At 41.1% G+C, this 12,500-nt stretch overlaps 1 protein-coding gene across 1 annotated transcript in view; it reads right to left on the bottom strand.

Moving 5' to 3' along the window:
* Positions 1-12,500, bottom strand: part of LOC137978775 (mucin-like protein) — a 71,613-nt gene that overhangs the window by 6,594 nt on the left and 52,519 nt on the right. The window contains exons 24-31 of the mRNA XM_068825833.1: positions 9,887-10,105; positions 8,298-8,630; positions 6,939-7,193; positions 5,756-5,952; positions 4,789-5,128; positions 3,576-3,701; positions 2,314-2,436; positions 1,351-1,473 (exon numbers count right to left, since the gene is read on the bottom strand). Coding sequence (XP_068681934.1) covers positions 1,351-1,473; positions 2,314-2,436; positions 3,576-3,701; positions 4,789-5,128; positions 5,756-5,952; positions 6,939-7,193; positions 8,298-8,630; positions 9,887-10,105 — 1,716 coding nt within the window. The remainder of the gene's footprint in view (positions 1-1,350; positions 1,474-2,313; positions 2,437-3,575; positions 3,702-4,788; positions 5,129-5,755; positions 5,953-6,938; positions 7,194-8,297; positions 8,631-9,886; positions 10,106-12,500) is intronic.

Below are 12,500 nucleotides of genomic sequence, written 5' to 3'. Positions count from 1 at the left end.
CTTCATCAGCATAAGTGCTTCAGTTCTCTTTTAAAAAAGTTTAACTACAATCCTTGGACAAAATTGCATGTTGGGACAAGCAAAGGATGTCAACAAATGAAATGATATTTGAAATGAATCATATATTGAACTTCAGATGTGAAATCAAGTGAAGGCTATGATCCTCGCAGTTATCATTTCATGTCCGCAGTTCAATATATGATTCATTTCATATATCATTTTATTCGTTGATTCATTCATCACGGGAACATTAGATCCCACAAATGACCAGTTCCGAACATCACTGTCTTCCTAGCTCAGTTGGTTAGAGCGTCGCACAGGCATCGCCAGGTCACGGGTTCAAACCCTGTTGAAGTCCTGGATTTTTCAGGCTTCGCTACGCACTTGCCTTCACTTGACAAGGAAGTCAATAAAGAACCACTAGCGGTTTTAAAGGCAATGCGTGGAAACAACTCCCACCCCGCCCAACGTGCTGGCCTTACGGTAGCATTCTGAAATGATGCAGTCGGTTTCAACATTTCGTAGGGTGGTGGTGGGGGGCTGTTGGGAAGCCTTTCATTGAAGCGATTTTTGCGCGTTACTGAAGGTGTCCCAAGAATTCAGTTTTGGCTACGATTGTAGCTATCATGTCCAGTTGACTGCTGAAAAAGGCCATCTTCTATGTAAAAAACATTGGTTGCAAAGATCAGCTCTATTCCGTTCAACAAATTTCCCTTATACGGATGAACGGTGTTGACCAATAGTGGCGGTTTTCTCGTCTGAAGAAGCTGGCGACACACGGTTCGACATTCCTTGATCAATAAAATCAATGTAGAAATAGCCGAACTCTTACATAACATTAAATGCATATTATGCAAGTATCTGTATACAATAAATTTGACTGCCTTTGTCCACAGCTTAAGGTTCAAATGGGGTGGACTGGGTACAACACTGTTTGTTCCTTTTCTCATTGTCGCTACTTTCCACTAAAATCGTGGATTGTATACGTATGGTTTTCACCTTCAGAGCACTAGCAAGATCAGCCGGAAACCCTACCAAAAGCAAGAAGCGCCGTTTCTTATCTCCCGCTTAAATTGCGTTTTGCTAAAAAGGGAATTTAACAGAAACATGTTCAACGGCTTGGGTTGAACACGAAGTTTTCCGTAACTCAGTTTTAAAGCATCCGAAGAATTAAGCGCAGCATGTCCATGAAATCGCACCCCATTTGGAGTACTCGAATCTTTTTCATTCGAGTTTGCCACCGTCATTCATTGATTAATTCGCCTTTACGAAATTAAATTACTACCAAACATGTCATCATTGGATCTGAATTTGCTAACAAACTGAAATCCAATGTGGAATTTCACTCACCGTCACAAGTTCGGCCATCAGAGTTCAACTTATATCCCTTATGACAGGAACATTTCGGCTGGCCATGATCCATGAAGCAAACTTGCTGACAGCCTACTTCGAACATATCACAGCGTGAAATAGCTGTGAAGAGAAGACGAATAACTCCGAATGGAATGAATGTATGTTTGGGGTGAGAGTGGAAAATTTCGCAGCAAGCTATATAGCTACAGGAACATAAAACCTGCCAAAAGGGTGACAAGCCAGAATGGACAAGAAAGTCCACCAATTCCCGACTATTTTCTTCACCAACCACAAAGCAATCTTTATTGACAATCACGAGCAAAGCCAAGGACGACAAATGCAAAAACAGAGCCACAGAAATCAAATCCTATCTTTTGCAGGAGTTTTTAAAATGGCATTACCTTCAGGAGCACCCTGCGAGCAGAGCCTCCTTTTGTCTTTTTCTTTACTGAGGAGGAGAAAAGTAGGCTCTGCCCGAATCGCGTCAACTCTTTGAAGCCGCCGCAGCCCGAACTTCTGGACTAGTCAATCTTGTTTTCTCTCGTCAAACCGGTTTTTCCAGTGCGAGCGTCCGTTTAGTGACAAACCGATGGTTATAATTGAGCCCGCTGTACCATGAAAAACCAAGATGGCGGCGAGATCTGGCATATTAGGCTTGGGTTCGAGACTGTATCCTGGCAACATGCAGCGCATATTCAATAAAGATCTTACTCGATTCATGCAGAGCCTTTCTCGAGAACGCCAAAATCTGGCAAGCAAAAGAAAGGCTCTGCTAGCAGGGTGCTTCAGGAGGAAAGAATGTCCTTGCTCTACAAAGAACTCTCTTTCTTATTTCTTTTTGTTCTGCGGTCTCAGACTTTGTTTCAATAACTAAGCCCTGAATTTTTCCTACTTGTGGCAGCCCTTGACCATGTAAAACAGGTAAAATAGAAAGTAGAATTATACATTTCGCGTACTCACGGATACAAGCGGTTTTATCCTTCGGATCAACTTGGAATCCGTCAAAACAGGAGCAGTGTCTTCCACCGGGCAAATTAGTACAGTTATGCATACAGTCATTTGCTTCAATACACTCATTGATGTCTAAAACCAAATTAAAAGAAAGAAAGAAACACGCATAGCACCTTGATCAAAGAAAACCAGGTCTTCCACGTTTATACTAATATACCCACCATTGCTTAACAATGTTAAAGGTATTTGGCTAGTTTTTCTTTCAACATAAAGACGTTAAGGTCACGTGTTGACTGATAGGAGCTATAAGAAAAAGTCCTTGTCCCAGATGGGATTTGAAGCCAAGACCCACCAAAGTGACAGTTTTGTTAATGGAGAGTTAGACGTGCCATCAAATCTCGCAAACCCAGCAGTCTTTAGTTACTTCAGAGAGGAGGCAGCTAAACCGTGAACCAGAGCTAGACACTTAGGGCGCTTTCCTTTTGTCAGAACTGGCCGGCCAGACCCATCGGTTTGCAAAGAAAATGCAACAATTTGAAGGAACACTTGCATGATAATCCCTTGCATTCTTCCGCGGAGGATTGTATATCATCCTCGAAGAGTTTTAATTTGAAGGCGGTGTAAAGTTAGTCCTTCCAAATGCCTGGTGTGGCCGGTCAGTTCTGTCAAATGGAAAGCGCCCTTATACATAGTGTCAGAGCGTTACAGAAAGGGACTCTAACATGGCCATACAAGATCGAGATCCTGCTTATATATCCCAAAAAGAGGTTCTAGAAACTTCCAGAAACCAAATTACATCAACGGTCTATTTATATTTACTTACGAAATAAGCCATCCGCAAAAGTCAACGACGTCATTTCTAGAAGTTTCCTTAGCACAATCTTGACTAATTATCATGAGAACCTAGAGAGTTCTAGATATTATAACAGTGACTAGTTGCCCAGTTGGCTTGATAGGTCAATTGGGAGCACTATAGCGATATTTCTTGTTTACAAGCGTTGACGTCACATTTCTTTTGATATTCAAATTTCCCAACCACGGAACAAAAGAAGTCATTGTTTAAACAGCCAATTAGGTTCTGGTTGACATTTTAATAAAAATGGGTGACGTCACGAGAAACATCGCCATACAGAAACGCAGGTCTCATGGGTTCAAATCCTTTTGAAACGTGACTTTTTCAGGCTTTCATTTCGCTGCTGCTAATTACTGACCATTACTAGCACTGATAACTGCGATAATCATTTCAATGAAGGTTACTTGTTTGATCTTACCCGTACAGCCAGCACCATCACTGTCGAGAGTAAATCCTGGATTACAATGACAGACATAAGAACCAGGTACGTTGATACACGAGTGGTCGCATCTAGACGCATTCGCATCACTGCATTCATCGACATCTGTGGTAGATTAGAAATATAAAATGATATTATTTGACTGACTGATTGAATGATTGGTTAGCTGGCTTAATTTACTCGCTAACTGACTGACCCCAGTCGGATTGAATCACTTACTGAATAGGCCATTTCTGGGTTCACGTCTGCCTCCTCTTCAAAGCGAGTCAAAGTGTGAAGTTTTTGTGATGGTAATTAATTCTACTTTACATACGAATGAAAACTAATTTTCATAAGAAAAACTTCGCACTTAGACTCACTTTGAAGAGGAGGCAGATATGAACTCAGAAATGGCCAATTAATTGATTTGTTCTCGGAAACACTGACGTATTGCCTGACCCACACTCACTGACTGAATCACCAGGCGACTGAACGACTGACTGATTAAGCATTCTCATTAAGGCCTATTTAAACGGTTTCAGCATTTGCTTCAACATGCCTTTAACACTAAAACCATTGAAATGTCGGGAGCGTTCTTGTACGGGTCGACTGGGGTTGTTTAAAACGCAAAAAAAATCTTGAACGCTTGTTTAAAGCAAGTTGAATCGAGCTTCAACTGATTTAAACTGTCATTCAACATCGTATCCTTTCTTTGGAAAATGTTGAGTGGCGCTGAAGCCGTTCGAACGGACCGTTTAACAATTGTCGAATACACTCATGTATATAGGAGTAAATCTGGACGGGAGCGTCTGATTGTTGGCTCAGTTGTTGACGTGATGTTGGAACTGTTTGAACGGCCTATGGACAACATTTGCCCAGCAATTTTTGTTGAACGAAAAGGAAAGGAAAGGAACTTTATTTAAGTGTCTTGTCTTCTAGCGCTGGAGCATTAATGGGGGGACACTGTAAATTGAAAATAACAAATTAACGGTGATCAAATCAAATTTGGGTTTTTGAGGAGAGGGGAAAACCGGAGTACCTGGAGAAAACCTCTCAGTGCAGAGTAGAGAACCAACAAACTCAACCTACATATGATGCCGAGTCTGGGAATCGAACCCGGGCCACATTGGTGGGAAGTGAGTGCTCTCACTTACCACTGCGCCATCCCTGCACCAAACCCTCTAAGGGTGTGATTTGGTAAAGTGTCTCTTACCTTCACAAATAGCACCATTACCACTGTAACCCGTGGGGCACGGGCCGCATTGGTATCCAGTTCCATTGGATTCAGAACTGACAGCCATGCACTTTACACCTGGGAAACAAGGCTGATTGTTTTCCACGCAAGCGTCAATTTTATCTTCACAAGATTGTCCCGTACGACCCGCGGGACACCCGCACGAGAGCAGAATAAATCTATGGCCCCTATTCCGTTGACTCTGCACCTCTTCATCCTCGATGCATTTAGTACCATTTGAGCACGAACAAAGCACAACAAGCGGGCGGAGTTCTGATGTTGAGTTGTGGCTGTCAGTTACCATGAACACTGGTTCGACCTGTCAAATCAGAAAGACGCGTTACTTTCGACTGACACAGAGTTCAGTAAACCGTTTCCCTGTGGTTCAGCCGAAGGAATGTTCTCCATGAAAGTATCACCCTATTTGATTCTGTATTTATGTGATTCTGTGGATTGCGCCCCAAAACAAACTGAGCTCTTCTACGGCTGAATTTCACTGAAATTCCTGATTGTTCAGTGTAATCGCATTCCTGACAGATTCTGGACCCGGAAAATACACACATTGTGTAGGAACATCAATGATCAATTTTGAATCGCACAAGAGATTTAGCAAAACGCGTGCTTGCTTCTATGAGAATTTCAAAACACGTTTGACACTAAAACAGGAAAAACAAGAATTTCGTAGATTTCGTTACATCCCTCTGACAAGGCTCCAAAATGAGATTCACGCTAATTGGTGTTGTTGTCACAAAGTGTCCCTCTAACTTGAGCTTACCAACAACCCTAACCGCAGAGCAGTAAAATGAAGTTCTTACGCGTATGCAAAGTTCGAGAAATCTTATTATGCATTTGTTTCGGACATGTATGGGGCCTCTGACTGCACCGTCAAACAATACGATGCGCAATTAACCACATTGCTTTGTTAACTTGCAACGTGTGAACAAACCTTTTGTAATGATATGGGTTTCCATCGAATGAGGAGGTATTGTGACGTATTGGCAATTACTTCAAAGCCCGGAAAGGAATTGACTTTGAACACAAAGTGCTCGCTTGAGTTGTGCTCCGCCGTGACGTTCAAATAAATGGCTTGATTTATGGTTGCGTTGATCACTTGTGGTCCATGTATTTTCGGAGGATAATATGCTGAAGTAAGAAGGTAAAAATCGTTTCAAGAAGCTATTGCTATATGTTTTAGTTGCCAACATGGTTGACAAATGTGATGTCTCTGGTATGTACAAATATATTTTAATCCGACAAAGGATATCGGTATTATCATAATCCTTATCGTTATCGTTATCGTTATTACAGGTGTTACACGCTCGGCACGTGCCCCGTACATTTTGGTACATTTCTTTCCCGTCAACTTCAAAACAATGACTTAAAATGACCACATTTGAACTGAATGTAGAGGCTGTGAGCACACGGCGAAAATCTATTTTGTTTTTTGTCAAAATTATAATTTCAGTACAGTTGACGCATATTTTTACATGCGAAACGGGATGAAATAGTCGAAAACATGTGTCGTTGTCTTCACCTTCCATTCCCACGATCGAAATGTTCATTCTCCTAACTAGTGCCATGGATTTCTTTGATGGGTATTCATGACAGCTGATGTTATATCAAGATCACACTTTTTGAACTGATGGTATTATTTATTCTCAGTACCTGTCTGACTGACATTTCATTGAAACTGTGAGGAGAATTTACGGTATCGATCACTTCTGGGAGTCTAAAGGTCAAGAAACCCTTCACCCTCTATGTGCTTTATTGCAAATTTAATTGATAGCATGGGCTTATGTCTACTGTCTACCCAGCCCCCCCCCCCCCCCCCCAACCACTACTATTTACGCACAGTGTTTGGCTTCTTGAACAGGAGGGGTTGTGAGACGGGGCCTACGGTTTATAGTCCTTATCCGAGAAGACTTGAAAGTCGAACCATTTTCAAGTTTTTATTTTTCCAGTTAACTTGCTTTATTTCGTTCATTCGCTTCTTTGCTCCTTTGTCGTGAAACCAACTCAAAAAACGAAAAAGAATTGTCTAGAACAGTGTTGTCGTTGACGTGACGCTTTGACAGTCACGTCTTGCGCGTAATGCAAGCCTGGACTGCTATGGTAGAATCTCAACTTACCAAACTCTCTGTTGATTTCGTTGTTATTCTCCTCCAGTCTTCTTGTGTTTATTCCATAAGATGTGTCCTCTGTCACTGCAGCATCAAACAGGCACTCAGAGTTGTTACCACAGACTCGTTCTGCCTCAAGTCTGAAGGAGTCATTAACCCAGTTGATGTTATTTATAAACATCGGTACATAGTTAAGGTCCACGAATATGTGAGGGCTTTCGAGGCCGTTATAAGTGAAAAGTGATTGATGAGATTCGATCTGCCCTGCAATAAAACAAAAGAAAGACACGTTTGTTTTAATGATAGGGAGGGTTTTCAATTCAGAGCCGTAAAACAAATACCAAAGTAATTACTTGCGCATTGAAGCAATTTAAATTCGTAGCAATTCCATGTAATTTGTTCAAAGCGCGGGAAAAATCGCGCGTGGAAGTCGCGATTGGTTTTGGTTTCCTTCTCATTGGTTGATAAACTGGCGGGAGATTTTAAAACCAATCACTGAACGCAGCAATTGCAATCGCGTAATTGCTTTCGACAGTCATTTGAAAACTGCTCTATAACAGAGATGAAAGCAACAAGTCCCGCTTTATAATCACGACCAATATGTCCTGTTTTCTGTCTGGGTCACCTAAATCGAGTAAAAGTTTGATTCTTTAGCAGTACAGCCTACCCTTTCTGTAAACCTCCTTATTATATGACAAGCTCCGTGAGCGGGCAAGATGAACCAAATCCAGCGCTGTGATTGGCTACCCGAGCGGGAAAGATGGGGCTATACTGCCCGCTTGGGATTTCTCGCTTGGTCCCGCAAGATCAAAGATTATTTTTTTTGGTGTTTTATCCCGTATAATAAATCCGTTATTGGCCAAGCTTGCTCGATCAAGATGGCTGGATATTGGCCTCGTTCTTTTTTTGCGTGTTTATGGACCTCGACTTCGTCTCGGTCCATAAACACGCACAAAAAGGAACTTGGCCAATATCCAGCCATCTTCACCTCTCGCTTGGTCAATAACCGAAATATATGACACAACTAAGATTGTACTTTGCTAAGAAAATCATCTCCACTTATTAAACTCCCCTTCTGTATTTGTTCATCGACATCAATGACAAAAGAGATGTACATATTATGAAGTATCTTTTAGACTACTTCCAGAAACAGGAGCTTGACTACAACCCGGCCAGAGTGAATGATTTGAACTGCAATTCTAAGAAAACAATTTTTTGAGGATTATTCGTTTGTTATGTATTTTGCACTTATCTACTTTATTTTGATCTGTCCGTAACAGTCGCATCCCGTGGCACGTAAGACGTTGGGGAGGCCATGGTAAAGGTATCTCCCTCCAAAAAAAAAAAAAAAAACACCCAACAACTCACATTTGAGTCCAAATTCATAATGTATCCGCTGGGGTGATGCATCGGCGGGGACCAGTGTACCATCCGGGGTGAAAAAGTCATCGAAAGGGTCATCATTCCATGTCCCCAAAAGTCCCTTGGTCCTATTCTTAAATTCATCAGGGGCTTCAAATGCAATTGCCAAAGTCCGCTCAACGTCAAGGAATGTAAAGGTGATCTCTGAAGGAAAGAGAACCGTGATTGATCCTTGGGAGTCTCGGACAAGAGTAATGTTTCCATCAGGAATGTTAATTCCCACCGATGTAACGGACGAAATGTCGAAAGGTTTTCCTGCTATCAGAACTTCAAGATAACCTGTGGACAATTTCAAGTTATAAATTAGTGAAGAAAGAAATGTGTTACAGAGGAAAACTGACTGAAGGAAAAAAATTAAAGTCGACACGATTAATAGTAATAATAATAATTTTAAAAGAAATAATAATAATAACAACAATTTATTAATTTATACCGCGCAGTTTCTGTAGAAATATTCAAATCCCTGTGCCTTAATTATAAAGCCTTAAGACTAAGACTTCCAATTTACAATCGTAAATTCCTTAGATACATTGCTGGTTTCTGGAGTTTAATCGTCTCTACTTTCATTCGAATGCTGACTTATTTTGTGGAAATACGGCCTTCGTTTTCAAATGGTTTAGTTAAAATTTCAAGTATTTTGGCCCTAAATCGGTAAGCGTATGTATTCTTTGATTGTTCCTGACGTCACGGCGGCCATGTTGGTGAAAAGAACAATAGCAAAATGGCCGTCTTGTCACGTGAGTGCAATAAAAGAATAGTTTCGCCTTATAGGTAGCCAGGTCATCACAACCGACTGCCAAATGCAATGACCTCGTCGCTTCGATAACGGACTTCAATAGCTGGAACTCAGAATCCTACTAATTATAAAAAAATGCGTGAGATCTTTCAGGCCGTCAAGAGTGCATGAACGTCAGCCGGGCCATTTATGGGGAGAAAACGAAACGCGTCTTATCTTAGGTACGAACTGATCGTATAAATCGTACTAATAATTACTAGGCATTCGTGTCTTATTCCAGACGACTCAGGGTTTTCAGCTGTTCCTATTTTTTTGGAATCTCAAAAAAGACGTGAACTAAATCTTATGCTTTCGCGCCCTAAATAAGACGTAAACCCTAAGTGCGCATGCGTAAAAAATGGCAACAGTTTAAGACTATAGCCGTCATAAGTAAAAAAGACTTTACAAAATTAAAAAAAAATTATAAAAAGGGCAACGCTCGTTTTTCCTTATCAGAGGACACACCTTGTTGCTAATGGTAACAAAGTGCGTAAACAAGGTTGTACATTAGCGAGCGGTTCTGATCGATAGCGCCCTGTTAAAAACTCTTCTCTGGTAAGACTCACCTTATTTTTTTTCCTCTATAAATGGCTTTATGACGGTGATGGTCTCTACGTTTTATCGTTCGAGAACACTACGAAAGTTACACATTCAGTTTTCCGATCCCGTTAACAAAAGCAACGCTTTGAATCCCTGACCTCAAAGTCCAGAGTCCTTTCAGTTGACCACTTACAAACTAAAATACAAACAACAAAGTTACCTATCTGATTTATTCTTGCTTCAACTGTAGCTGTTCCCTGTTCTTTGGCTGCCGCAGCCGAAAAAACAGTGCCAAGTCCACGTCCACTGGTCCTAACAGTCCTAGCCTGCATCTGAAATGCACCATCGTCAACTGTGACTATTGTGTATTCGCCGAGTCCGTTGAAAGTATACGTGGTGTTATCCAGAGTTGTGAAATGAGGATCGCCAAATACCAACCCTGGCAATGAAAATGCGTGACAGAAAAAAGAAAGTTCCAAAAAACAGAAACATACAGCTGTTTGGAGAAAGATTGTCCAAAAGAAGAGTAAGAGCGTTCGCGACAAGGCCGAAAGGTAGTGTGGGAAAGTATTCAATATAAAGGCAACAATGCCACGACCGTACATTCTCAAACTCATTAATAATTCATAAGCCAAAAACAAAAGAAATCACTACCGTGAGGGAAGTTTGGATATGTGGTCTTAATTAGCATAAAATGTCGCCAACTTTGATCCCAAATATCTCTTAAAATACTGATTCCTTTGAGAAGCAATATCAAACACTCGAAAGTGTGTTTCATAAGATATCCAACCACCTAGAAATCGGTTAAAAAACTCGGCCTTCGGCCTCGTTTTTCAACTCGCTTCTCGGTGTTTGGATATCCGATGAAACACTCCTTTTCGTGTTTGATATATTACGTGAAGACCTACGATGGCGAGCTATTAGGATGAAAGAGTTTTTAAGAATCCTCCTTCTCTGTGAATATTAACCCTTTGTTACTAATTCATGGCTTGGATCATTTGACTGAATTTTGAAACTCACTCATATCTCAATGTAACACAGCATGAGCATGTATTTTTGGGAGACGTTTTCGATAGCATTGCCATCGTGTTTTCGTTGACTCAAATAGACCTTATTCACGATAGCCGCCATGTTGGATTTGCCTTTATCATGCAAATTAGCTACACACTTCTTAGGGGGCAAACAACGCAAGTTCGAGAGGTTATTACGAACATCTTAGCCACACAGATGATTTGTTTCACGTTCATTGTATGTTTATCATCTAAGTAGTAAAATAGAATGATTACACAAGTTACTTCGATGATTTTTTATTCAAAAATGAGCAGATAACGAAGTAGAAAGTCACAATGTCGGAGGCAATCAAAAGATATAAAATTATTATAAAAGGTACTTAACTCTAAATTTTAAAATGTACTTTTAGCAATGTAAATTCAATATTTTGGCGAGCCGATTTTCCGCAGTTTGCCTTTATTCTAATGTTTGCTCCCCAGCATAACACATGGCTAATTTGCATGACAATTTGAAAACCAACATGGCGGCTATCGTGAATAAGGGCTATTGACTGGTAGTTTACAATAATGCCTTTCGGCATTGTCGCGTACGCTTTAATTCTTCTTTTGAACAACCTTTCTCGAAACAGCTGTATGTGGTTGCTACGCTCACAGACCTCCTGCTTCGATCAACGCCTTCTTGTACCTGCCCTCAATCATATTCACGGTGACAGTTCACCCCTTTGACTCTCAGGATTGATTAGTAAGTAAATTGACCTCTCAATTTCAATACACTGTCAGGTAAACAAGTATTGAAAATGAAGATTATTATCAGCTTAAGGATTTGATTCTGATATAACAGCAAATTCTTAAGACCAGCTGACGAAGAAATCTATGGAAGTAGTTAGGAGAATGGACTTTTAGATCATGGCAGTCAGAGCATTAATTGATCTCTCCAAGAGGGCTTTTCAGAGCCAACTTACAATATAAGCAATAAAAACGAAATAACTATAAAACTGATTACAATGCGAAAATATGTTATCATAAATAAGGAAATAAGTGCACGTTATATTTTCTGTTTCCAGTCTGCGAAAAGTCTACTTCTGAGTACTTGTTTAAAGAGTCACTTGATGGACTTTCAGCTCCGTTAAGTTCAAGGGGAGAGAGTTCCGAATATGGAAAGGCCTATATTGGAAAGCCTGCTGCGAAATAGCCTGCGAATACAGGTGCCTCTCATGGCTTCCGAACGGTCTCGCGAAAGGCCCGTAGCGGCCGGCAGCGAAGAGAGGCGGCTGTATTCGCGGGCTAGCTGAGAAAGTGAAGTTCTACATTTAGGGATTTGTAATTGTTATTTTTAAAAGAACGTAACCGACATAGAGGCGCACATCACCGACGAACTTGGCACGATGATGATGGCTTTGATATAGTCTGTTTCCTCTATTGCCAGTGAGTGAAAAACAAAACCATTTATTGTTGTTAAAAAGTGTTAAATCAGAAACTTGGTCCTGATACGAGTATCTTTTATCCTGTAAGATAACATAAGCAATTTTTGCCACCAGGAGCTCTCCTTCATTAAAGGGGACTGGAGTACTTCCAGATCAAAAAACTGTCAATGCCTGCCCTGCTAAACGCCCTTACTCGCAGTCGGAGACTGAATTGCTAAAGGCGCGACTCGACGAGGTCGGACCAAAGGAGCTGTGCTCCCAGCTAGGCGCTCGGCCCCTGAACACGACTTACGTATGAACTCGGAGCATAGCACGACAGCCAGATGGAATAGGCTGGGAGTCGATTTTGCTGAGGGAGGGAAACCGGATTACCCGGAGAAAAACCCTCGGAGTCAGGTTA

The sequence above is a fragment of the Montipora foliosa genome, chromosome 12, assembly GCF_036669935.1.
Source record: "Montipora foliosa isolate CH-2021 chromosome 12, ASM3666993v2, whole genome shotgun sequence".
NCBI classification, from domain to species: Eukaryota; Metazoa; Cnidaria; class Anthozoa; order Scleractinia; family Acroporidae; genus Montipora; species Montipora foliosa.
This window is presented reverse-complemented; position numbering and strand designations above follow the sequence as displayed.